Source organism: Camelus ferus, chromosome 23, assembly GCF_009834535.1.
Source record: "Camelus ferus isolate YT-003-E chromosome 23, BCGSAC_Cfer_1.0, whole genome shotgun sequence".
Classification (NCBI taxonomy): Eukaryota; Metazoa; Chordata; class Mammalia; order Artiodactyla; family Camelidae; genus Camelus; species Camelus ferus.
The window spans coordinates 11938441-11965917 of NC_045718.1; the positions used below are offsets into that span (position 1 = coordinate 11938441).

At 50.2% G+C, this 27477-nt stretch overlaps 1 protein-coding gene across 6 annotated transcripts in view; it reads right to left on the reverse strand.

Annotated features, from left to right (window-relative positions):
• Nucleotides 1-2809: 2809 nt before the first annotated feature.
• KIF14 (kinesin family member 14) overlaps nucleotides 2810-27477 on the reverse strand; it is a 46049-nt gene continuing 21381 nt past the window's right edge. For 5 of the 6 annotated variants that reach the window (XM_032466832.1, XM_032466831.1, XM_032466835.1 and 2 more), the window contains exons 16-30: nucleotides 26879-27039; nucleotides 24690-24837; nucleotides 24125-24277; nucleotides 22757-22883; nucleotides 20935-21028; nucleotides 20295-20427; nucleotides 16499-16599; nucleotides 12365-12459; nucleotides 9936-10160; nucleotides 9593-9774; nucleotides 7987-8145; nucleotides 7277-7399; nucleotides 5820-5894; nucleotides 4935-5067; nucleotides 2810-4587 (exon numbers count right to left, since the gene is read on the reverse strand). In XM_032466832.1, the coding sequence (XP_032322723.1) occupies nucleotides 4346-4587; nucleotides 4935-5067; nucleotides 5820-5894; nucleotides 7277-7399; nucleotides 7987-8145; nucleotides 9593-9774; nucleotides 9936-10160; nucleotides 12365-12459; nucleotides 16499-16599; nucleotides 20295-20427; nucleotides 20935-21028; nucleotides 22757-22883; nucleotides 24125-24277; nucleotides 24690-24837; nucleotides 26879-27039 (2151 nt within the window). In that variant the 3' untranslated portion in view covers nucleotides 2810-4345. Of the gene's footprint in view, nucleotides 4588-4934; nucleotides 5068-5819; nucleotides 5895-7276; nucleotides 7400-7986; nucleotides 8146-9592; nucleotides 9775-9935; nucleotides 10161-12364; nucleotides 12460-16498; nucleotides 16600-20294; nucleotides 20428-20934; nucleotides 21029-22756; nucleotides 22884-24124; nucleotides 24278-24689; nucleotides 24838-26878; nucleotides 27040-27477 lie in introns of those variants that run through there. The other variant, XR_004314717.1, reaches the window with a different exon arrangement.

The window sequence follows — 27477 nt, forward strand, 5'->3', positions numbered from 1 at the left end:
CGGCTACACGTCCCGATCTGGGCCCTGAGTTACCTGAACCACCTACTGGCCCCGGTCGTTGGACCATGTGCCCTGTGCCTCTGCCGCCGCTGCTCTCCAGATCCCCAGAGTCTTGTAGAAGCTGCTGACAATTCACACGTTGCATCTGCTACTTTGTTACCTAAACGTTAGGTCAAGAGCAAGACCCTCTGAGGACGCAGCTCCGGCGCTCAGAGAGGACAGACGCGCCTTCCCGCGGCCACCCACCCCCGTTATCTCCCGGCAGCCGCTGCAGGACAAGCCCGTTGCTCTTTATGTGCAAAACTTTCCTCGAGGTCAGTTTGCTGGTGCCCCCGCTGACATCCTGCAAAATGAAATGCGAGGATCATTTACTCCTGGAATACATCTCACCTCCCGAGAGCTGCGGGCTCGCCGTGGCCGCCTCAGCCAAGCCCGGGCCGTGAGCCACACACAGCTACTCTCTACATCGGGTCCGCTCTCCACCGTGGAGCATCGTTCACAGCCACGTCAGTCCAACCTGAGCCTGCACTGCCTGCCTGGCCGGAGTGCCCGGATGGCCGACTTGTCAGTCAGGCCGACGGGCCAGGGATGCGAGGCAGAGCTTCAGGAAGGCCCCGCTCACGGGACGATGTGGCGCCGAACGGTCGTCAGGGGCACATGCGACACTCGGCCCCCCTGTTCGCCCGCACAGGCAGAGGCGCGGCCGGGCTCCGCGGCCGCCCCCGCGGCCGCCCTGCCAGCCCCACGAGGCCGAGGACGGCAGCTGCGCGGCGGCTGCCCCAGGATGGTTTGTCTGCGATCAGCATGACTCTCTCCAGAGGCCTGGTGAAACCAAGAGCAAACAGACGTTACCTTCACTCAGGGGGTAGGGTGTGTTTTCACAGTGAAACTGTTAAAGGAAGTTGCGGGAGAACCTTCCTGTTAAATGCTAAAACACTGAGCAACCTGGGGCACTGCAGACGTGTGCACCGACAGGCACGTTCAAGAACGTCCGTGTCAGCACTACCGTAATGACCACACCCGGGGAATTAAACGTCTGTCAACGAGACCCCGGCCTCACGTGTCTCGTCCCCCCGAGGACCAGCCTGCACGAGCCTGTCTGTGGCGACGGTGGATTCGCAGCTAGTAGCGCACTTTCCCACGGCCGTCTGCGTCCCTCCTGCTCACCTCCTTTCAGCCGAAGCACGTCCGACGGCCGAGGCGGGCAGGGAATGCCCCTGCCTCGGGGGGAGGCGCTGGAAGGTGGCAAGCCCAGGGACGGGGGCAGGGAGGGCGGTCAGTGCACAGTCTATCCACAGGCACACGGTAAACCGTGATACCCGCACCCGGCGGAGCTCCACCCACGAGCTAACCCCGCGCAGCAGGTCAGACACGGAGCTCCCAGGTGCGGCCCGTCTGCGCGCAGTCCAAACGCAGGTACAGCTAACGGCCTGGAGACGTCGGGCGGGGGCCCCTTTCCGGGGCTCCTGGGGGCTTGTCACGTTGTTTCTTCCTCCGGGCCGCGGCCACCCTGCTGTCTCCACGCAGTGAACACCCTTGCAGGACACGTGATGCGTTCGTCACTCTTCAGTTAAAAAGCTGACTTGAAGAGAACTGGGCGCGCCAGGTAGTCTGTCAGGCCGGGGCAGACAGAAAAACACGAGTGTGACCTGTCTGGAGGTGGGTCTTTGGGAGATAATCAAGTTAAAATGAGATGCAGCAGGGACCAGCGTCCTAACAGGTGGGCGAGGTGTGGAGACAGCCGTGCAGCGGGACCACGGGCGTCTGCACACCCAGGAGGGGCCTGGGCCAGGCCCGCCCTCGCCCTGCTGACACCCAGTCTTGGGCTTCTGGCCTCCAGGCTGCAAGACAGATCGTGCCTCAGGTTTGTGACACTGTGACGGCAGCTGCGGGAATGAGTGACCCCCCACACCCCTCCTCCTCCAGCCGAACGTCTGGATACCAGTCTTTTCCTCTCTTTCATTACCCTCCTGTCACCACATTACCAATCTGGTCCGTTTCCCCTCCTGTTTCTGGGAACCACTCCCGTCTCCACCCGCTTCCATGAGCGCCTCCCAGCACCCGACCAGCCCCTCCATCCACTACCCGACACGCAGCGATCCTCCTGGAACCCAAACGCCAGATCACTTCTGGCCTAAACCCGTCCAAGGCCTTGCCGTGGGCTCGGGCCTCCCCAGATGTCCTTCCGAGGACGTCCCGGCCGCAGGCGCCGCCCTGCGGTCCTGCGGGCGACGGGCCTGTGCCGCGACGACGCCCGCCCCCCACCCGCACTGTCAGGGCGCCAGCCACGCCCGGCATCGCGCAGGGACCCGAGCGGGAGGAGGTGTGAGAAGGCGCGAGCATTCAGTTAAGCAGACTGAGCCTTTGTAACGCCAGGCTGTGCAGGACGGGCGGGGCCGGACGGCGTGGTGCGGGGCACGCCTACTTCAGCCACACCTGGGGCCGGGGTGCACGCGGCTGTGGCGGGAGGGGTCGGACGCCGATCTCTGTTCGGTGCTGGTCTGTGGGCAGAAGCGCGCACTGAGAGCTCTTGCGTAGAAGCAGGCGAGGAGATAAACTCAAATTTAGGAAGAGCCTCCCGGAGGTGGGCGGGGCCGGGGAGCCAGGGAGCCAGCAGCGGACGGGTGGCCTCCCTGGAGGAGGAGTCGCGGAACTGGTCCCGCTGGGTGACGGGAGGCGTGAGACCGTGAGGGCGACCTCGTGGGCGTAATGACGGGACCCCGTGCCTGTGACGGGGAAGGGGGCGGACACGGGCTTTACGACCCACTTTCTACTTGTCAGGAGTTAGACCTCAGACCAGAGACGAGACTTACGAAAAGCATTCTCTTTATTACCACACGTCTTACTAGCACACGATTCTAAGAGCAAATGTATTTTCCACCATTGTTCAAATATTGTGGAACAATCCAGGGTATAAATATATATATATACACACACACATTTTACAAAGACTGAAAAGCTTTTGACTAGTGAAGTCATGAGTGTAGAAAACAAAGTAGAGATTAAATACTGAACATTAAGATAAAAACTATCACACTAATTCTTTAGGAAGTTCTCCAAAGAGGAACAACCTTCAGGAAAAAAACCTTGTAAGTACACCTGCTCGTAAACTTGACAGCAAAGGTGCTGCTTGGCAGAGCACTGACTATTACAAATACAGAGCCTCAGCAAGAATACAAGCTCAAATGCCAAAAATAAAACAAGAAAACAAAAGCAAACGTGTTAAACCGCACCATTTTAAACACAGCACGTGGTTCGTTAACATCGTAAATAAGTATGGTCACCGTATCAGAACCAACTCCCCAGCCAGAAAACCATCCAGTTCATCCCCGGCACCAACATTCGCCCCCACCAGCCCCGCCAGGTGTGGTGCGGTGGGATCTGCGAGCGAAGAGGGCACGGGGGGGGGACCAGGTGGTTTAGATGCGTCCGTCCCCGAGCTGCTCCTGTCACCGAGCAGTCACTGCACCCCCTCCTGCTGTCAAAAATGTCAACCCATTTCCTCGATGGGAGCTCCCCAAAGTAGAATGTTACCTTTATTACCTGATTGGAGATAAAGGTATTTTTAAGGTGTGGGATGTCACAAGGACCTTTAATCTGCATCAGGCCACGCACAAGCTGTCTCCTCACACCTTCCTCAGAACAAGCATTATCAAGACCCAGCCTCGGCTCTCCCGACCCCACCCAGCAGCTGAGTGTGAGTCTGCAGTCTTTGGCTGGTTTTAAACCACATTCACACAGCCTCTCACATGGAACCCCCATAGACGATGCAGTAAACTACTGTGCCGACAAGCCGTTTCATTAGCATACATGACACTGCAGCTACTTCCAATTTGGAAAGAAACAGGAAACTGTGCCCTGAACACACCACGCAAAATGCCAACCAATAATCCTTCAAGAAAAGACTTAGATTTAGCCAGGCAAGTTCAGCTGCCTTAGTTAAACTTGTTTTGGCCACTTCACCAGAAATCTCACCACACCGCTGTGATGAGATTTCTGGATGGTTTGCAGAGAGAAGGCACAGACACAAAGGTTTCCACTCACAAGAAAATAACTTAAAACTACCACGATAACCATAAAATCCACTTAGAAATAGGGTAATGAACCAACCAGAGATTGCACATCAGGGTTAAAGAGATTTAAAATGGAAGCATGAACAGTCAGAGAGATGGCCATCCACCTTCACTCTGGCCACAGCCTCCCAGTGCGGTGAGCGCCTGCTTCAGGCGGCGGCTGAAGGCTCCTGCGCGCACGCCGGGCGCTGAGGTTGCCTCCGCCACCTGCGCATCCACGCCCGGCACCCACCCCCGCTCCCCCGGCCCGGGCCTGCCCCCACAGACGGCGCTCAGCCTTCTGCTCCTGGGCCTTGGTTACACATGTCCCAGGGTTCCAGCAGATCCAGTCTTTCTTCAGATTCAAAACACAAGAGGAGCGAGGTGGCCAGAGACCCCAGGGCCCCGTGGTCCCCCCGAGCCCCGCTCCCCGCAGAGCTACGGGCAGAGGCAGGGCCCCCAGCCTGGACGGCTCTGGCCGAGCTGCAGAGACTCTCGACACAATTCTTGAGAAGGCTCACGTCGCCACGGCAGCCTAGACAAGGAGGAGAAGGAGGAGGCGATCAGCCTTTCCGGTTCTCACCAGGCGTTAGTGCTGTGCTGACCCGAGAGGCACTTAAACCAGAGCCACCCTCTCCAGACAGCTTCAAGCTGCTTAAGATTATCCCGTTCGGCTGCTAAGTAAGCAGCCCGGGTTTCAGGCTCTAGTTATTTAGGCCGAGGGGCTTATGTCTATTAAGTGGGGACCCAGCCACAAGCTCCTACAGGTAATTCATGCCGATGAATTAGGCTTCAGCTGAAGAATCAGACTAGAAATGAAAAGGCGTCTGAGACTTAAACTATCAAACTGTGGTTAACTATAAATTCCACTTGGATACGCACCTCTCAGTGCAGAAACAGTCATTTGAATGGTTTGCTCTAAGCCACGTTTTAACTTCAAGAATTCTGGGGCAAGGTTAACCATCTTCTTCAAGTCTTGGTATCCAGAATTTTCTTCTTGCGTTCTGAAACTCTTCTGTGTAAATAAAGTGATTATTTTAAAAAATGCGTAACAGGCTACGTGGCAGTAAGTCTTCATCAGAGCGACTTTAATTGCCAGACTCGGGCCTTTGAGAAAAAGCGAGTCTGACCTCCTCACAGCGCGTGACGCTGCTTCTGCAGGCAAGCCCGAGTTACAGCGTTAACAGCTACTGTTTCCAAAAGAAATTAAACATTTTAATTAATTTTAACGCAAAGTCCAATCATCCTATTACATGAGAATGAAATACAACAATACCGTTTATTATCCAATATCATAGAAGGAAAATTTATTTCATTTTTAAGAGTTTAACTTTATATCTCCCATTCATTTTATTTAAACATTTTCAAGCCATAGAAATTTCTCTGCTTTTTAATACATTGATTATATACTTGGTTTATATTTTTCTGTTTACTTACGACATGAGAATAAGATGTCTAATTTTCTGTATCTTAAAACCTTTGAACATACCGATTATTAAACACAATTTTTTAGCCTACGCTGACTATTCAAGCAAAGTTCGAGCAGCAGTAAGACGCAGACAGAATACGCGCGTGCTGGCCCATCTCTATGCAGTGTGTCGTCATCACTCAGACGTAAGTCACGACATCCCGGAGAGACGCCTGAGGGGCCCCCGCGCCTGCCCCACTGCACCGCGCAGAGGGGCCGGCGGGCAGAGCCCCCGCGCCGGAGCCAAGAGAGCACATACACTAAAGAGAACAAAACACAGAGCGTAAAGCTTCTCTTACTGTTTTCCACTCAGTAAAGAGGTGTTCGAGGGATGCGATCAACCCCACGGCACTGGCCTTCATCCGTTTGGTGACCTACAGAGAATGTTGAAGCGTGTTACTGCACAAGCACGACGCGGAGCGCACGCGTCGGTCAGCTCCGTGGGCCCTGCCAGGGAGCGGCGTTCTAGTCCAGAGTGAGCCTGGAGCGCCGTTCCTGAGACTGCGATCGCACAGCGCGAGCCCCTGCTTCACAGAAGCGCAGTTTCCAAGTAAATTGCTCGTTGATTCTGCATTAAATGCGGAGACCCTCTGCAGTTTGCTACAGCATTGGTAATAGCATTTGCCTATTTAAATATCTATAGGAATGAAATTTCCAAAACCTCCCTTGGAAGGAGGTGAGATAACTAATACATGAAGCAAAAATTATGCCCTCAGAGCTTTACACACGCATCCTACCAGCCTTACTGAGAAGTAACTGGCACGTGACACCGTGTTAGTCTCAGGTGTACAGCACGAAACCTGCCTATTATGAAATAATCACCACAGTGAGTCTGGTTAATGTCCGTCCCCTCATAGTTACAAGATTTTTTTCTTGAGATCAGAGCTTTTAGGATCAACCATCTTAGCAGCCTTTACATACACCACGCGGTACTGTTAACAGGACGCACGCGGCAGGCAGTCTGGGAGCCCGGCAGGCAGGATGCAGACCCTGACTCGGGGCAACCAGGCTGGGTCCCCAGCTCAGCCAGACCACGGGGCAGCAGTGACCCCCATGCTGCAAGGTGCCGAGCGAGGTCAGCACTGCTCTGCATAAGGCACCCCGTCCAGGGACCCTTGCCAGGAGTTACTTAATAAACAACCAGCCCACAGCCTGTGACACAGGTGTCCTCACTCAGGACAGGTGAGGAAACAGGGTCAGGACACTGAGTGGCTCGGTAAACGACCGCTGGAAGGTGACAGGCGGTTCATACACACAGGTCTTCAATGACAAAATCCAACCCGTCCCCAGGGGCCACCTCGGGGACAGCACAGGTTCTCTGCTTTCATGTTAGTTAGCCGGGGGCGCGGGCAGGCGTGTCTAGGAAGTCCCCCACAGTCTCCTAGGTTCTGCGTCTTGATAGGGAACAACTGATGTGAACACCCCTTGGATCAACGAATGGTCATTTCCACTCTCATGTGGACAAAGACCAGGAGGAAAAAGACAAGCAGAAGGTGGACACGAGGCATCACTGACACACTCTGTCCTCCTGGATCCCCGCTGACACCAGCCATTGCAGGTCCAGCAAAGCACTGCCCGGAGAGGCCGCAGCGCTCAGGTGTAACCGGGAAATGTCACTGGCCTTATCAATAAAAAATAATTCAACACAAACTAAACTAGATAAATTTATAGAAACCTCATTCGCTGAGTTAAATTATTTTTAAGTCAACCTTAGACACCTCCGGTGCTGAGCACAGCCCTCTCTTGTCCCTCTCACCTCGCTGGGGGTGTCCTGCCGCAGGAGTTCACGTGCTAACACTTCTGCTTTTTTGAGTCCAGAATCCAGCAGATGCTCCAGCCCCAAGCCTACGCCATCACAGAGGGCGTCCATGAAATCATCCTAGAGAAACGTTCCAAGTGTTAACTGGCAAATTCAAGTTTTATATTTTTAAAAAATTATCAAATAATTAAGTTATATTTTCTGCTTATTTTAGGACTGTAATACATTCCAAGTTTATTAATTCAACTAAAGCTGGAATAAGAGAACTAACAGTCTATAAAGGGAAAAAGTCAGCAAGCCTGTGATTTTGTGTCCCACAGATAACACGCTGGAAAATGTTTATCACCGCAGAGCGCTGCTGCTGCTGGAACATGGTCACGTTTAATATCACACTATGTTTGCAGCAGCATGAACAGTTAAAGCAAGCAAACACACATTCAGAATTACATGAGAATGTAATTTCATTCCTCCCGTGTCGGTCGGCTGAGCAAACCCTCAGAGTACACGGTACCATCAAGTCAAAGACCCCAGAGGTGCGGAGAGGACCCAGACCATCGGGCACGCTCAGCCCACTTAGCCTGTAACAGCTGTGGATCCTCCTGCAAAACTAGTAAAAGTGTGTGCCATTTTGGAAAATGAAAACTCATCCTGTTTAGTGGCACCATTATCGGATGAAGTTTTCACAGCGGCCCGGCCTGGCTGGTTACCTGGCCCCCAGCCGCCCTCCTGTCGCTGTTCTCCGGAGGGTGCAGCTCGGTCCCTCTGAGGGCTGCCAGCTGGCCCACGCGCTTCACAGCTCGGAGCACAGCCTGCGTCACTTGCTTCTGAGCCTCCTTCACCACTGACGAAATGTCTGAGGAGCAGCCCTGCAGGACAGAAGGACCAGGGTACCGGACGCGCGAGGTCACAAGGGCGGGCGCAGAAGAGGCCCACCTGGGGAACACGGAGCCTGCTTCACCGACAGCGACTGCGTGTCACCCAAGTCTGGGCAGAACCAGGAAACGTGCAACACGACAGCCATGGCATAAAATGACTCAGATACAGGCCCCCAAGACCTTCCACACACACACGAGTTGGGAGGTAAGAAGGCGGTGACCTGACGGAGATGGGCCTGCCGGGCGCTCAGTGGGAGAAGGGTGGCCCGAGCTCCTCCCCGGGCCCCCCCGGGTCTGCCCGGTCTGGTGGACGGGGAACAAAGACGCTCTGTTACCAGGGAAAAGTGGGGAGGGGTGCCTGAAACATGCAAACTGAAGGTCTCGGGTGCCCCAGAGCAACGGGGCACGTCCCCACTTGTCCCGTCTGCCAGGCGACATCAGAGCCCTGCCCCCTCGAAAGAAGGGGCTGGTACGACTGAGCCCCACTGCAGGCCCAGCCCGGGGAGGGCTCGTGGCAGGCCTGAGAAGGCCCGCCCAGGTTTTCTGGAACGTTGCGCTAGGGGGCCTGACTGCTCCTTTTTAAAGGTGAGCCCGATCCCCTCTCCCGCACACGGGCATTCTCTCAGGGGAGCCTGGGCCACAGCAGACGACCAGGCCCCCGGGGTCCGCCCCTCCCTCCACAGTGGCCACCTTTCACTGGTCCCCCGGCCCACACTGCCCAGAATAGAGACCACCTTCCCAGCGAGCCTGCCGCTTGGTGGGGCCGCACGGAGGCTCTGGCCAAGACATGTAAGTGGAAACGTCGACGGCAACTTTAGGCACCTCCCTTAAGAGGCCCTGGCGGCCCCGCCCTTGGCCACCGGGTCTGCCACCGTGTGACCTGAGCTCCCGCGGAGCCGGGCCACACTCCAGGCACAGCGCAGGGACAGGAGGAGCCTGGGCCCCGAGGACTCGGGGAAGCACGACCACCCAGCCGACTCCAGACTCTGCTGAGATGTGAGCTGTGGTCTGACATCCTGGCTGCCCGACTTCATCTTACCTGACAGGAGGGAGGGATGACAACAAAGCCCCTTTCCTTGCCTGGGTCTGCAGGCTGGCACCCCTTCAGCACCAGCGGAACCCAACCCACACGCAGGGCAGGGCTCCCCGTCCTGCCGGCAGCCCTGCTGAGGCTCGGGTGGCACGCCCTGGGGCTCGGCCAAACCTGCCTCACTAGCCGTGTGACCCTGGACGGGCGCTCAGCGTCCTCCCTGAGGGCGCGGAGACCAGCACCGGCCGCCGGCTGGGCTGAGGGCTACAGGAGCTACTGCGTGCGTCACTAGGGCTGCCCGCGCCTGGGGCGCAGGTCTAGTTCGGGGCAAGATGCGAACAGGAGACAGTCAATAAATACTTCCTGAGCCAACAAATTCTTCTAGTGATGCTCAGCAAGTCACTTTACCTGCAGAAATAACTGTAAGCAGCCTCCTAGTCTTTTCACCTCTTGCCTCAGCTCATCCGGCAGAGCCGCAGCGCTGCCTCCAGGGAGCTCACCCCTCAGCCAGAGCCTCGTCAGCACCACCAGCTGCTCAAAAGCGCTCGCCACCTGGACGGTGAGCAACTGGGTGGCCCCGCTGGAGAACACTTTGAAAGAAGAAGGAGAGTTATTCCAAGAAACAAGCTCCAGATAAGAGAGCTCAACACGCTCGCCGTTAGAACACGTGACACACTCAGACGAGGCTGGCAGCCGCCCAGGGCAGGGCGCGGCCTTTCCCGGAGGGGGCGTGCGGGCGCAGGCTGCTCACCGTCACACTGACTGTCCTCATCCTGTTCCTCGTGAGCTTTGGAAACGGCAAGGATGCCCTCGCAGATTCTCAGGAGATTACTGACCAGGCTGTCTGCCACGGTGTTTTCTTCACCGTAACTCTGGCCCAGAAGCTCTAACGATGAACCAATCAACTCTCTGCAAACTCCAGGAAGAGGCGATTCTGCAGAACCAGGGTAAACGGTGCCCGACTTCCCTGCTAAGCCTGTGTCGACAGAAGACAGCCACCTTAAGCCTCGTTTCCAGGGACAACACTTTCAAACAGAGGCGTTAGCACGAGCGATTTGGAAACACGGGCCAGTGGGCCCACAGCGGGCTACGCCTCTGCACGCCGGAGGGAAGTCGCAGTCCCACGGAGGAGGCAGCCCCCCACCAGCGTCCATCCCTAGCTTGGTAGCTGTGGATACAGATAACGGGGAATCCAAATGTCCCACGTAACCACTGGTTTAATCTTCTTCACTTACTCTGGTGACACCTAAGGAACTGCGAACTGTGAAACCCATGGCAGGAGCATGAAAGAACAGAAACACAATACATACAAGTGAAATAAATGAAATCAACCCGCTAGCTGGGCACGAGGGCAGGGACAGCGCAGAGCATGATGACAGGGCCGTCCCGGGGGCACCTCTCGGCCCCAGGCCCTACTCCAGGGACACCACAGTCAGCCAGGCTGCAGCCAAGGGCCATCCACAGCCAACCCGCCACATCTTGGGGAGACAGACGTCCAGCACGATTTTCTAAGCTCTGTCCAAACCAGAGGCAAGTGGAAGAGCTGGAAGAGCTCGCCTGCAGCCCCTGGAGGCAGCTTCGTCCCAGAACGCTGCCGCGGGAGCACGGGCTCACTCACCACACGAGGCGACTACAGGGGCGCACAAAGAGCAGCAGACTGAGAAGGACGGAAAACGGAGGCACAGGGTGGGGACGGGGAGGAGTCCAGAGCCACGGTGAGAGCTTGATCTGGGCAGAGAAGGAAGAAAGGCTGCCAAGCACCAAGCCCTGTCACTGCCGGGGACGCACCAGCACCACGATGGCAATGACTGTACTCTCGTCACCGCGGACAGGTAGATTTCAGCGTCTGTTTGACGAGACAGCTGTGCTAACACACCCTAAAATCGAGCACCCCCACTTCAGAAAGATGTGCAGAAATTCAGCTTCAAAATAGGGCCCCAAAGGTGAGATGTTCGGACACGTGCTCGACTTTCCAAAGCTGGGGTGCCCCCAGCACACCCCCCGCCTCCCTTCCCCGACCGCACGGCTGCCCAGGAGGCTCCCACTAAACACCCACAGCAGGAGGACGGGGTTCCGGCTCCTTCTGCAGGGACCCACAAGCCAGCAAAGACCTCTTCTATTTCTGACTTCCTCTCAGTAGCATAACTTTTTTAAAGGGCCCTTAAAAATGAGCCTTGAGGAGACAGGTTTAGTTGTCTGGAAAAGGTACCTTCATAAAGCACCTTGCTCTCAGACAACACTGAGTAAGGAAGCTGCTCCCACAGACACACCACCTTTTATTTTGCTGGTGAACAAGAAGCCTATAGCATATTTTGTTTTACCTTAAACGAGTAACAGGATAACAGTGATCCTCCTAAAAGATACTTTGATGATTAAAAAAAGGAAACCCTAGTGCCTTTATTTTAAAGTCAAGACGAGTCGTAGTTTCTTTCGCGGCCACTCGTATCGCACGTGCCTTGATCAAGCAGACTGCTTGGTGGCGACTGTGCAGCCCTGTTCACTAAGGCGCCGGCGACGTTCTGCGACGTGCACAGACCTCTGGCGCAGGGCTCCCCCCACAGACGCGCATGCCGCGTGACCCCCCGCCCCTCCAGCAGGCTCCCGCCTGACCAGCCGTGCTTTTCGTAACTGCTCTGGCTTCTGCATTTTGGCTGTCCTTGAACTTCCTGCGGGCACATTCACCCTCTACACGCTCCTCATCATCTAGTTGCTTCACTCAGCATAGTGTTTCTGGGACGCACCTGGGCTGGATCGGCAGCTGGCTCTCTTCTGTCGCTGTGCGGTAGTCACTGTCACCGGGTGGTGACGTTAACTACTAGAAGTGCTTACACGTGCAGACTCACAGTGCACCCACCCCCTCTTCTCGTGAAAATTAACATTATAGTCAATATTGGCATAAAATAGTTACTCAGTGGAACAGTGCCTTATTTTTCTTTTAAACTTCATTATTAAAGTAACTGTAATGAACGACACCTGCATACTATGTAAAATTCAGGAGAAAACAAAGGGTACGCTGTGAAAAGGAAGTCTTCCCTCCCGTCTTGCCCTGCTCCCCCCTCCCACGGACAACCAGCGCCTCCAGGAGACGAAATTATTTGCACAAGGACGTGAAACGAGGCCGTGGCAGAGACAGGGCTGGATGCTTCTCTCAGGGCCCAGCAAAACAGGGTGGGAAGGTACCTGATGAGCGTGACGGACGGGCGTCCTGGGCTGAGCAGGCCGCGATGTCGAGCAGACAGCTGGAAACCCTTCTGTTCTTCATCAGACTCCTGCTCCTGGAAGAGACGCCGCGAGAGTGGTCACCAGCCAGGCGGGACGGCGATCGGGACGTGCGCTTCACATTCTCTAAAGAACACGGACGCCCACGCGTGTGTTTCCAGGGAAACTTTGTCCTCCAGCGCTAAATCAATTTGGTTCACTGAGTAAGAATCTTACCCCTTACAGGTGTTATTCTAAGCCTACAGTTAACCAGGGGAGTAGGATAAACATTCACAGAGCACAGCTGGCCCTGAACAACACAGGGCTTGGGGCGCTGACCCGCAGCACGGAAATCTGTCTCACGGAGCCAGCCGTCTGCTACCAGGCTCCTCTGCGCCCGCAGATCCAACCCTCAGTCCAGCCGCCCTGCAGGATTTGCTACTGACAAGGACCCGCAGTTCAAACCCGAGTTGCTCAAGGGTCAGCGACCCTGTTCTTCAAAGGCTCTGGACACTGGGCGGAGTAAACAGCAGACGTGGGTTCCAGGCTCGCCGGCACAAGGTCCACAGGAAAAGAGAGAAATTGGGCAAATGACGACGAGACAGCGCTATGCTCCACAAGCGAGTGCCCGGGGGCCAGGAGAGCCTCCCGGAGAAAGGGCGCTGGGGGATGAGGACAGTCAGCCGTAACGAGGAGGTAGCGATTTAGAAACGGGCACAGGACGCGGGGAGACCTAGTGATGGAAGGAAGGATGGCACACGCAGGGACCGTCTGGGAGGAGGAGCGGGCCCGAGGCTGGGCGTGCGGGCCAGATGACCCTGGGTGCCAGTGAAGGCAGCGTGGGCTTGGCCTGGGCACCCCGCGCCGGGCAGGGTATCAGATGGGGCCGGCTGGGTCCAGGCACTTGTTGCGCGGCATGCAGAGGTGGTGCTGGGAGGTGCAACAGTGGCTCAAGAGGACAGAAGACCTCACCTTCAGGTCCTCTTTCCGCCGCCTGCCCTCGGCTCGAGGGTGAAACACTCAGCCCCCTACCTTCGAGGGTGACCAGCCTCTGCCGTTGCTCCTCCTGCTGCTGGAAGAACCCGCCCACTTCCCCGTCACCATCCGTGCTCGACTGTCTCGACTCCAGGTCCAGCCCCGTGTGTCAGAGAAACTTCCAAGCTGTGACTCGGTTCCAAGTCCAGAACCCCCAGCCACCCAAGAAAAACTCTTTGTTGAAAAGATTGTTAAACAAAAGCTTTCTATCTGTAGTTGCCTAAATGTTTCAAATGTAAAATTTCCCCATGAATTCCTGCAGGACAAGCAGAGATGTGACTGGTAACAGGAGTGGAAAACATCAGCTCTCACAGGCCACAGCTTTTACTCAGCAGTGGCAGGGACGGGTGCGTCATCACAGCACGCGTGGACCAGGAAAACGTACCCTTTCAACTGTAGTCAAACAACGTTCAAACGCAAATAAAAATACACCGGTCACCTTCCTCTCAAAGAATTTTTACTTAATATCGGGGGAAATTTTACTTTAAACTGTCAACAGCACATATCAAAATGCACAGGCTGCCAAACCGCCCGCAGCCCCACATCCCGGCCCCGCAGCAGCTCCCTGCTCCCCGCCCGGCCCTGCGGTGGCTCCACACCCACCTTCCATCACAGACACTCCTCTGAGGCTGAGCCTTCACACGCAAGGCTTCGACCAAGAGCAAGTCAAGCTTTTTAAAAAATGATACTTTTAAATTACGGAAGTTGTCAAAAATATCTCTGCCAAATTAAAATACCTGATTTCAAAATCTTAGGAAATGTTAAGCTTTGATTCTTCAGTAGCAAGTTAAACATCTGTTGATTCCTTAATCACTATCCTCAAAGTCAGCACATACAAGCTGTCAGTCACTAACTTTCATGTTATCAACACTCATGTTTGATCCACAATTCTTATCACGTAAAGTTCATAATAAAATAGTAAGAAACTAGTCATTTTTAAATCGATAGGAATTTATAAATCATACTCCAATGAATTTGTAGGTCCGATTTGAATTTTTGGGAGGCTCACCTCACTGGCTTAAGCATAAGCCCATCCACCCAATTCTACTCAAGGACCATTTAGCTCATTTTAGTGCCAGAGCCCAACTCACGGCAAATCACCTGCAGGTATCACTGTTTACTGGTGTTGGATCAGAAATCATAGCCTCTCTGTTTTCCAAGATTTCACATAATTCAGTGTGTCTTAGGCTCCCAACAGTACGAGCGGCCACTTACTGAACAGCCGTCTACAAGGCTGGAGGTGTGCAACATCATCTCGAGTCCTCACAGCATCACCACCACCAGTCCCACGTTACAGACCCTGGGCTCCCAGGACACGGGGCCTCACAGGTGACCTCGTCCCGTCTCCAAATTACAGATGAGAAAACTGAAGCCTCAAGACGCCACATCCGGGCCCAGCCACGCAAGGCACGGATGAGCTCTCAGGGCTCCGTAGGAGCCTGGGACGTGTCACAGCACCACCCCGCAGGGGCGCACTCAAGGAGGCCAGAATCCGCGGGAAGAGCACGCTCTGTATCTCTTCCACCCTGAAATGCTTGGCTGTTACGTGTATAGCACATAAATGAATAGCTTGTTCGCTCTTGACTATTTCTTACTCTGCTTAGCAGTCAGGATGCAGTAAACAAAGCAAAAGTAACAGGGAAAAGGTCGCCCTCAAGTCGTTCCACTTCTTTGAGGAAATTTCATATAAACGACTTTACAATAAGCCTGGTCAAAAACAAGGAAGGCCTAAAAAGGTTTAGAAACCCAAATGGATTCTGACCTGCAGCTAAAGGCAATGAAGTTAAAAAAAAGTGTCACCAGAAAATGCTGTTCTTCCGTGTGCCAGAGACAGCACGCACAGCAGTCGAGAAACCAGGACGTCTGGAGTCACCAGACCTGGATGTGAGGCCCCTCTGATGAGCCACGTGGCTCTGGACACGTCCCTGAGCCCCTTGACGCCCTCACTACCCCATCCGTGAGGTGGGGGTGGGCCAGGGGATCCGTGGAAGGTACTGCAGGAGACACTGCTCACACGTGCTCAGCAGACGCTCCTGCCAGTGAGGCTTCTGCTGGACGAGATGCCGTTGACCTTGATATCCTGAAAAGTCCCTAAGCCCTTCTTCAAAGTTTCAGACCCCAGTATACACCGGGATGACCCCTGGGGACCCCAAGCTCACCACGTCCGCAGATAACCCCTCCTACCGCCCTGCTCAGGGAACACTGCGCTCCCCCAGCCGCTTGGCCATGCTGGGACCATCGTTCACCCTGGAGCCCGCGCCACCATCAACCCCACACCGGCCACCACATCCCGTGGATTCTGCGTCCCGAGTGCAGGCAAAACCTGGCCCCTCCATTCCCGCCTGGCCTTAGCTCAGGGCTTCATCAACGGCTCAGGCCTGTCGTTTCCCAAGTCCTGGCCTCCAAGGACAGGGAGTCTTTTGTGTTCATCTTGGTACCCTTGGGCATGGCAGACAGTGGTCTTGTTTAAAAACCGAACTAAGTATTTAAAAAGAAGTATTTGTTTAAAAACCAAACTAAGGCGCAACACTAAATCAAAGAGGAAGGCCCTTCTGTTACACCACTCTGCCTCTTTGTAACCTAAGCGTGCGGGCTGTAAGCAGAGCCAGTTTCCACTTGAAAAGCATCTATTCACCGTGGAAGTCTGTGACATTTTTATTAATAAGCAGAAGTCCTCTATCGCCATGGTGTCTTGTTCTGTGGTGCTCACACCAACCCAGCGGCATTTAAACCTGTACAGCTCACACCACAGTATCACAGAATGTGCCAAGTTTCTGTGAAAGCGTAATTTTAAGTAATAAACAATTAAAAAATAAATACATAAAGTAACAAACACTGTTCACTTCTACAGGAAATGAGACTTAGGGTATTGTAAGTTGCTCTTGAAACTCACCTGGTCACACACTGAGGGTTTTGCCTCCTGTTCTCAGGGTGATGCCCTAAGTGCTGTGCCTTGATCGGCAACGTGCCACAGCGGGGCTCCCTTCACAGACACCCGCCGTGACAACAGACAGTTCTTTAAAAAGTAAATCATACACATGTTCACCCAGAACAAGAAAGCCAATAACCGAGTGTCCTTACCTCCTTCTAGAAAATGAAGAAACTGGTACATCCGTAATGTCAGGTTCCCACTCGTCTGCAGGGTCACAAAAGACATCTTCACTCCTGTTACTACTGTAACTCTGAGAAACATAAAACACATAGTTTCTATTAATTGTGGGTTTAAAATGTTTAGCAACTAAGGAAAAAAGTTTAAATACTTTGTCTCACTTATAAAATCAGCAAGGTTATCTGATAAGCCTGAAAGAACCACATTCATAATAAAAGCTTAAAAATCACATGACACTGGGAAATAGTAAGAGTCTAAGAAGCACAGCAGAGCTCACTCAATAATTTAGAAGTAATAAAACTGGGATTTAGAAGACATAATAAAAACAAAAAGGATAGGCTCCTCAGGAGAGGAATAAAAGAATAATCTGACAACATTAAGATTTAATCACTTCCTGGTTGAATATTACTGATCCTGACAGTAATTTTTTATTTTAATCTAAATATTTAAAGCCACCAATTAAAGTTCTAGCAAAATACTATATAGAGCTTGATTCAGAAACATGTAATTATACGTAAAAATAAGTAAAGCACATCGCAACCAACAGTTGAGAGCAGAATGTAAGGTGATAAATGAGGGCAACTGATCTACCAGGTTCTAACGTGTAAGTCAGGCAAGAATTAAATGACCTCAGCACAGTTTTCTGTTGTTCTAATTACACAAGCAATTCACATTCATTGTAGAAAATCTGGAAATTATTAATACAGACAAACACAAAGGAAAAAAAGGTAAACCCGTCACAAACCCGGCAGGCAGAGGTGGACACTGTCGGCTCTGCTGTGCTTCTACTCGGCCTTTTCATATTCTCTACTGTGACCACACCCTCCGTCCCTGGAGCTAACCCTGCTCACTCGTGCTGCAAGTATTCTCCCAACACAACTGCAGATTTGACTTTCAACATTTCACTCGGGATTACTACAGCTCTGTTCATGTTAGGAGGGCTTTGGAATTCTCTTCTGAATTACCCTTCCAGTTCTTGTGGGTTTTGTTTTGATTTTGATCAGTTATTCTAGCATCATAACCGTGACATTTCTGTTCTTTGCTGTGTTCTAGAGCAGCTTAACCAAACAGGATTTACCTGTTCTCCGGAGGTTCTCAAGTGCTTACCTATGAAACTGACTGAGATCAGCATCTTTTTTTTCAGGCTAGTTCACTGACAAAACTTTTCAATTTATTGCCTGGTTGTTCATCTACTAAATTAACTTTCATAATTCCTCTTTTTCTAGAAAATTTTTTCTTTCTAGAAAATTATCAAACTTAGTAGCATAAAATTTTATATATAAGATAATTTTTAAATGTTTTTGTTATCTTTAAATTCTATTTCCCATTCCTAAAATCACATATTCATCTTTTCAAAGGGCCAGAGCTTGAATTTAATTCTAATTTACCCATTATTGCTTTTATTTTTTAATTGAAGTATAGTTGACTTATAATGTTGTTCGTTTCTGCTGTACAGCAGTGATTCAGTTATAGATATACATTATTTTTCATATTCCTTTCCATTACTGTTTATTATAGGATATTCCCTGTGCTGTACAGTAGAACTTTGTTGTTTATCTATTTTATATATGCTAGCGTGTATCTGCAAATCCTTAACTCCTAATTTATCCCTTCACCTCTTTCCTCTTTGGTAACCACAAATTTGTTTTCTATGTCTGTGATCCTCTTTCTGTTTTGTAGATAAGTTCATTTGAATTATATTTTAGATTCCACATATAAGTGATATCAGATGGTATTCTTCTTTCTCTGTCTGGCTTACTTCACTTAGTATGACAGTCTCCAGGTCCATCCATGTTGCTGTAAATGACATGATTTCATTCTTTTTTATGGCTGAGTAGTATTCCATTGTATAAATATACCACATCTTCTTTATCCAGTCTGTCGTTGGACGTTTAGGTTGTTTCCATGTCTTGGCTGTTGTAAGTAGTGCTGCTGTGAACAATGGGGTGCTTGTGTCTTTTCGAATCAGATTTCCCTCTGGATATACGCCCAGGAGTGGGATTGCTGGATCATATGGTAAGTCTATTTTTAGTCTTTCAAGGAATCTCCATACTGTTTTCCATAGTGACTGCACCAATTTACAGTCCCACCAGCAGTGTAGGAGGGTTCCCTTTTCTCCACACCCTCACCAGCATTTATTGTTTGTAGACTTTTTAATGAGGGCCATTCTGACTGGTATGAAGTGACACCTCACTGCAGTTGTGCCTTGCATTTCTCTGGTAAGTAGCCATGTTGAGCATCTCTTCATGTGCTTATTGGCCATCTGGAAGTCTTCTTTGGAGAAATGTCTATTTAAGTTTTCTGCCCATTTTTTGGTAGAGTTGTTTTTTTGTTATTGAGTTGTGTGAGCTGTTTGTATATTTTGGAAATTAAGCCCATGTCAGCACCTTGGTTGCAAATATTTCCTCCCATTCCCTAGACTGTCTTTTCATTTTGTTTATGGTCTCCTTGTTGTGAGAAAGCCTGTAAGTTTGATTAGGTTCCACTCACTTAGTTTTGCTCTTACTTCTGTTGCCTGGGGAGATGCTTTTATTTTTAATGATTCCTTCATTTGCTCTCCTTTGTTTTAGTTTATTATTTTCTAGATTGACTTAACCATTTAGTTTATTTTCATTTTTCCATTAAACAATTCAAGCATTAAGGCTGTAATCTGGCAGATTCTTCAAGTTTTTATATACAATGTCTTCATTCTTGTTATTATTCTAAGTAGCATAGACTATAATTCCACATAGTTACATTACTTAATGGTGAGATATCTCACAATTTATATTGCAACTATTTATTAAATGTTTTAGGGATAATAACATAGTAATATGGAGAAAAATTAACTTTAGGTTCATTCCCTTCACAATACACCATAATAAATTCTACAATTCAAAGATATAAATGTTAAAAAAAAAAAGAATTAGAAGAAAAGGCTCAGAAATGGATACTATTTCTAGACTAATAGGTAGCTTCAAATATGCCAAATTAAAAATGCCTGCATAACAAAATGAAACCAAGGAAAAGTCAACATATAACCGGGGGAAAAGTGTATAGAATGAATATAAAATAAAGGTTCATTATCAAAATATGTTAAGAACCTTATAGAGGTTAGCTCATTACCCACACTTCACTTGCCAAAAAATTCAAAGGACATGCACACATCCTTTACCAACGAGGAAACAGTCAAGCCCCCAGATTCACTAGTCACTAAAACATAAAGTGAAATAAACCAGCAACTTTGGTAAAAGGCAGTACTTCCGGCAGGCAAACTGTCAGTGAGCAAGTCTAACGGAACATGTGTACTTTTGGTACCACTTTAGGAAAGACGGCAAGGAGCTAGGACACTAGGAACTAACGTGTGCAGAGCTGCGCACAACTAGCAGCTGCGACTCAGCGCAGCAAACAGTCAGGGACACGCCTCACGGCCCTGAGGGGGTAAACGTGATCACGGGATAGCGCAGTGCTGGGCGCAGGCGGTAACTCACGTGACGCACACAGCCACCTGTCGAAGTCCTTCTTCCCTTACGTTTAAATGTAAGATTTTAAAACACAACTGTAACTGAATATATTCAGCACTAAGTTTCTCTATTACAGTTATAACGACATTAAACCCGTAAAACCCCTTCTGCAGGCAGCAGGGAAGGAAGTACACATGGGTGTCGGTCGGTTTGGGCAGTGTGGAGCGCCTTTTATTTCACCTGCCAAAGTTTCTTTAATAAGAACATGTCACTTTTATCCTTTTTACTTCAAAAAGTTTATAGAGATTTTAATAATATTCCAAACCTCGTAAAGTTCTTTCATTGCCGCAAGCTTAGATTCAAACTTTTCCAGACTCCAGACGGTTGAGACCCCTAGCTGCAGGTTTCGGACCTGAACACACGTGTCAGAACCACCTCCTTTATCCGGGACAACGTGTCTGAAAGAAAAACCAAAGGAACCGTGCTTATCCTAAAACACATGCATGCAGTTTTCTGAATCAGAGTAACTCCCGTGAAAATCCAGTCTCCTACTTCAGTCCCCCGACAGGTAAGTGTTTCTCTTAGAGCAGCACTCACGTCCGGTATATATTACACTGAAATGACTTCTCATATGAAAAGATTTTAATGAAAAATCCTAATGTGTATTTTTTTAAAAATGAAATACTGATAAATTTTCAACTCAAAAGAAAATTAGTAAATTCCAAAAATATCTAAAATTATTCTGTTTATAAAATCTACTAGTATGTTAATTGCTGAGAGCCTGGGTCCCTCCAGAGTGAGCCCTGAGCGGGGGCCTGAAGTGTCGATGGGGACTCTGACGCTCGCTCATTCCCAGACCAGCCCTGTAGACCCTGTGCCTTCAGAGAAGCCAAAAGAAAAAAAATCATATGAAGGTCAACTAATCTAAAGCAGAGAAGTACTTGACAATTAAGGTAACTACTCACCTGCCAAAAACATAGTTCTTTTCTAACTTCTTGCTGACGGCGTTGGCTTCCTGAATCATCAGGGAGAGTTTCATGGAGCCCCAGTTTGGCTGGACTGGCAGAAAGCACAGACAGCAGGCTCAGGACCCACGCACGAACGTGAACACACACCACCCGCGGGACAGCTCAGCTCCGAGGGGAAAACGACTTCGAGTGAGTGGCTGTGACTGCGCATCACAGAAGGTGAAGGGGTATCTGAGAAACGTCTCTTCAGCTCCCACTGGCGAAATAAAAGCTGCTTCACAGAAGAAGACATGGAAGAAAACTGAAGTTCACAGAGAAAGGGTAAGACTTTGTAAGAGAGGAAACGCCAAGGACAATGCTTCTCCTTCTAATATTTTTAAAGATTTTCTTTTTTTCCTCTAGTTTCTAATATATTCAAAGTATTAGGTCAAGTATACCATAGCCTTAACTTAAATAGAACCACAATCTTTTTTATTTTGCCTGAATTTTTAAAAGAGATAGATAACACAGACAGAGATACGTCAGGACATAAAGACAAATCTCAGCCCACAATTCCATGTCCCTAATTTAAACTTAAGATTTTATCATAAACATTTTCTATATTGTTCAGTCAAACCTATAACCAGTATTACCTTAAAAATATTTTTTGGAAAGATAAAAGTCATTATTCATATGGATTAAAAAAAAAATCAAGTATTCATTGCAAGGCACTGTTTTCAGACCTAAGAGGAATAAAAAGGTATGTTAATCCAATGTACGTATTACCTCTTGCCGCAGATATAAAGAGCAGCAATAGTTTCAAAGTTACACAAAGTACGCGCGTCCTCGCTAAAGCCCTGACCCTGGATGACGGGCGCGTCACAGGCTCCTGGGCGGAGGGACCCGCCAGGCAACAGCGGGAGATGCAGTTAGCACGACCCAGGATCTGGGAAACTCAACACTAAACCACCTGATTTCATCAACAAATGAGTTACAAGCGGACAGACAGGGAGAGAAGGGAGAGCGAGCGGACAGACCGAGAGGCACGCCTACCAAACACGGGGTGTGGACCACGTCTGTGCCCTGATTCAAGCAACCCAAATAGATCAACAAATTATGAAATAATCCAGGAAATCTGAATACAGACTAGATATTTGATGAGTATAAGAAATTACTGTATTTTAGGTGTGATAATAACATCAAAGTTATGCTTCAAAGAGTGACGGAGAAGAGAGACCCTAACTTAGAGGCGCAGAGTCAGCATTCCCGGGCCAGATGGGAGGGTGTCCGGGCTTTGCTCACGCGGGCCAGGGAGGCAGGCACAGAGGACAGGTGGAACAAGGCTGCACGCGGGTGGGGACTGCTGAGGCTGGACAGGACTGCCTGAGGGTTTATTGCAGTAGTCTCCCTACTTCTATAGTTTGCTTGAAATTTTCTATAATTAAAAAAAAGTTTACGTGAAAAACTTGCTGTGTTCCACACAGGAATGTAGCAAGTTACCAAAACATAACTCCCAAGTGAGAAAGAAAACAAAGCACCCAATGATTGAGCACAATTTGGATAATAATTCTCATAAAATGAGATTATGACATTTTAAAAAGCATGATCCACATTAAAATAATACTTGGAATTTCGTTTACTATTTGCTTAAGTAACTAAATGTTCTAAAAAGTGAATATTCTAAAAATAATCATTCACACAAATTTATCTAGACACATGAAAGTCCCAGCAACATCCAGAAGAAAACGTTTCGAACACACACAGGTAGCTGCCACCTCAGCCACTGCATGGAGCGCCGCAGGGCCCTAGGAGATGCCTGGGGAGAGCACCGCGCACTCACTTGTGAGGGGCCTGTCCCTGCTGCTCTGGTTTTGCTGTAGAATCTGTACTTCCTTCGCAATTCTTTGCTTCTCAGCTTCTAAAGCTTCCAGAATTTTTGCGTGGCGGATCCGGTGGTCTTCTAGAGCCTAATTGATGTTCATTCATACAGAGCCACACACAGGAATATGAAAGAGAAATTGTGAAAAAGACGGATAATGGTAATACGACATAATCCTCACTTCACAGCACGTTTTACTAAGCGTAAAGGTTTAACCCATTTTACGTGTTTTAGTAAGCATAAAAGGCTTTTAAAAAATGATGTATGAAGTATTTTTATAAAATGACTTTTTTCCCCACAACAAACTCATGAGGAATTTTTGATGGCATAGATTAACCTTTTCTGTCCCATTAATAAGAGCATAAATACCTTCAGGGGAAAAAAGGAAAAAAAACTACTCAAAAAAGCTCATATTCGAGAACATTTGTTGACTAAAAAGCACACCAAAAAAAAATCTCATTTGACAAATAAGCCTTGTAATAGCCCACTAATAATAATTGTTCCCAAGATTTAAACAGTTCTGTGTTTCTCTTAAAACTCTCTGAGGTGGCTCGCTGGCCACTCTGCGTCCTGGAGCTGCCAACACGCACTCGTCCCGTGTTACCAGGGCTCTGGGGTGACTGGGAGCATTTCCTTCATTTGAGAGTAAAACTTGAAGGCTAAGATGTAAGAAATCGAAGCAGAGATTAAAACGGTGGCTCTGCAACCTCGGTCTCCATCAGAGCCCCTCCAGGACTGGTAAGAACAGAGTCTGGGCCCGAGGCGGCGGTCCTGGAGCAGCCCGAGGGTCCGCGCTGCTCACGGGGGTGCTGGGCCGCTGGGCCGGCAGGGGTTGGAGGACCACCAGCGGAGACAGGAGGGCGGCCGCCGGGTTCACCAACGGCCTCTGGTTCCACACTCCCGCCTCCTGACTGGGCTCTGTGAGCCGGCCCCTGAAGGAAGCCTCTGTTCTCGCCTGAGCCCCCAGGACTGGGGGGACAAGGCCCGGCCATGAGCTCTCAGGGGCGGCAGACGCAGGCAGACGGGGCGCCCCCCTGGCACCGGAGGTGACCAGTGTGAGAGCTGTGCCTTCCTCCCCCCGCCGCGCACGTTGCCCCGGTGTCACTTCTCCTTCACGTCCCCCAGCACCGCTGACCACGGAAAAGAGAAAACGTGAATGGACTTGCTGGAAAGCACAGCTGTCCCTCTGAGAAGATCAGTGTGATGCTGTGTGAGCACATCTGGGGGCCAGACGGGCTCTCACGTGGGGACCTGGCTTTGGCCGACGCCTGTCAAGATACCGTAAGTTCTTTACCAAAAAAACCCAGCTTTTCCTCAAAATGAAGTTACCTGTTTTGTAGCCAAAGCCTCCATCTCTAAGCGCTTTCTGCTGGCGTGTGCTTCCTGCTCAAAATGCTGCTTTGCCTTTTCTAGTTCCTCAATTTTGTGAGTAGCCTTTTGATTATTTATTTCCTGCATTCTCTTCCTTTGAGATTCTTCTTTCTTTAAAGAATAGTAATAAAAAATGAATAGAGCAAAATACAGAGCAGTTCTTCAAAAATAATACCAAAAAATTACAAAAGCCCCTTTTTTCAAACGAACGCACAAGACGCTGACTCACTGAAAGAAGAGGTGCCCTGCGGCCTCCCCACCGTCCGGGCCCACTGACCCACTAAAGACGACTGCCAGCCAGACCCTCCAGAGCCCCGTCCTGAGGCGGGTTCTGGGGGCGCAGGACGGCCAGCAGGACAGAGCCTCCCCGCTGCCCTCCTCTCCCAGAGCCTCCCCCCCCACCCCCGCATGCTTCCCAAGAGAAGTCAGACACGCCCGGCCCTTGACGCCCCCAGCGTCCCCGCAGACGGCCAGCGCGTCACCCGGGGCACCAGCCGAGGAAGAGAGCGCAGCTGCCTCGCACCAGCTCGGCCTCCAGGGCGCTGATCCTGCTCTCATACGCAGCTTTCTGAGAAGAGAGCTCCTGCTGAGCCATTTCTTTTACAATCTGGATTCCCTGCATCATTTCTTCCTTTGCTTTCAACTGTGCCTCTTTTATTTCCGCCTCAAGTCTGCAAGGTAGCAAAATATTTGCAAGGTACGTCGTCAAGAACTCTTCCTAAACTACAACAGCTCTCAGTCATATTAGGGTGTTTTCAATTAAACCAAAGTTCAACTCTTAAAATTTAATTTCTGATATTCTGTCAACAGTGTTCTTAAATTTTTACTAGCTTTAGAACTGAACACAAAGAAAATGTAAAAGAATGAAAATATGGTTTCTAATTTAGTTACTACTGTAGATGTCCGATATTTAAGCAAATATGTTTTTTCTACTGCTTAAGTTATATAAAAGTATTTTAACTTATATAAAAATATAAAATATCTATTTGTAAAAATGATGTTATAGTGAACACTGCAGTAAATATTACAGTTGACATTACAGTAAACACAAAGTGTGGGTATTTTATGTTAAACTAACGATGTTTAGAGCAAAAGTTACTTCACATATTAGTTTCTTTCAATTCACGGTTAGGTCCCTGGTTACAAGTGTCCTGGAATGACTCTAAAAGCCTAACCCACAAGCTGACAAAGCAGAGACTGACACAGTTCGCAGTCATCTGCAATCATTCTGTGGGCAGGTAGGGGTCCCCAGAGGCCCTGGGGAGAGAAACAGGCATGGCTTTCTGATGGAAGAGAAGCCATTTTTGGCCTAAGCCACTCTGGGACCTAAGGCGGGTCCCAACGCCTGCCTAGGACAGCTCTCAGGAGTATGATCTTAGGGGAACAAGAGGACAACGGTCATCAGACAAGAGAGGTAACAACAGGACAACACATCAGCTGTGAAGACTCCAGCTCTGCTTCAAGGGGAAAGACTGGCCTGAAGGCTCAACCCCCAGGTCAGCCGGGACCTCGGGGAGGAGGGACGTTGGCCTTCCCTGACCTGCGTGACTTCAGTCTGCTGAAGCCGCGACTCTGCCGACTCCGCCCCGTTCTGCGCTGAACTCTGCTCCAGTCAGGCCCCTTCGGGAACATGCAGGTACCCCTGGCTTAGTCCCAGTCCTGCTGAGATGCTCTTTGGGAAAGATCCCACGTTCTTCCTATTTGCTGCACATAATAAACTTTCTTTCTTCCATCTTTGGTTTGGTTGTGTTTTGGCTCAACACTCACCAGGAGGCCAGCCCAGTTTTGGGGTAACAAAAGTCAAAACGTGCAGTCAGCTTTGTCACCTTTCCACATACAGGAGGAAAAGGGTGGATGATCATGGGAAACTGAAAGCTGCTTTCTTCTCAGCAAGTCAATGCTTTAACAACTGTACTGCAAAGAAATTTCCATACCCAATTTTACTGAAAATAGAGTAAGAATATTAAAAGAAAGAGGGCCAGGGGCTAGCAGGGCCCGGGGCCGGGGGAGCAGGAGCCACTGTGCAGCGGTTCGGAGGCTGAGTCAAGCAAAGAGAAAGTTCCGGAGATGGAACACGGTGATGGCTGCACAACGGCGCGCATATGCTTAGCACCACTGGACTGTCGTTCAAAATGGCTAAGAAGGTGAACTTTATGTTAGTATATTGTATAACTTAAAAAAAAAGAGGGCAAATGAAGTTCAGACTTTTTCAAAAGGTGACAAAGCGGATCCGTCCGGCCCGCCGAGTCGTTCCTGAGCCCCTGCCGGCCCTCCCTGCCCACCCAGCCCTGCTGCTCCTCCTCCGGGACGTTTCTCCCGACTCAGACGCGGACGCTCACGGCGCCTCAACAGCCCACAAGCCGCACCTGCAGGCTGGGCCCTGCCCCTCGGCTCCGCTCTCCACACCCGGCACGGCGGCCCCTCTGGAGATGGGATTCTGATCATGTCTGTCTCACGTCTGCCTAAAACTCTGTAATCATCCATATCCTCTAAGATGCAGGGCTCTGTCTGTCTGTCTGTCCCGAGAGAGGATGGGTTCCTCCAGTGCAGGAGCTAAGTCCCCAGTGCCCTCTTCAGCCCGAGCACCTGGTACAGGGGCAGGTACACAGCACCTGCTCAGGAAACGTGCGCCGGGTGAACGAACGCGGGGAGATCCTGACCCCGGCGCCCTCTCCCACATGCTCACTGCTCCACGCCAGCAATAATACTTACTGTCCTCTCTGGGCCGCGAGCAAGTCGTTTTTTGCAAATTCAAAGTCTTTTGCACCCTTGCTCATAAGAGTTTCTCTACCGGATGGTCTGTCCCCTTTCTGGACTCCTCCTGGGTGATTAAATCTAAAATAGTGATCGCCACCAAGAATCACCCGATCACCCTAAAGCACACAAAAAATGCACGACTTGAGGTGAGTCTGAACCAGAACTTGCACGGGACAAATCCCTACGCCCAGGAGTGAGCATGACCTAGTGCCACTAATGACAGGCCTACGGGCCAGCAGCTAGCACTTAGTAGGAGCTCCATCAAACACGCCGCCTCCCTGGCGGCTCACAGCCACGCAGTGGGACGTGTGTTATTACCCCAGTTTTAGGAACGAGGAAACTAGATCAAGCACAGAGCTTAGCAGTAACAGTAATACATAAGCACCTGCTGAACTTACTATCTGCAGACACTCTGTTAAGAACTTTCTGGATTCTTTCATGTCCTCCTCTCTCACCGCTCCCTGAGAGACAGGACGCACATGAAGTGACCATATGTCCTGCTCTGCCTGCAACAGAATGGCTTACACCTGTTCTCCTAATGTAGTTATTATAAA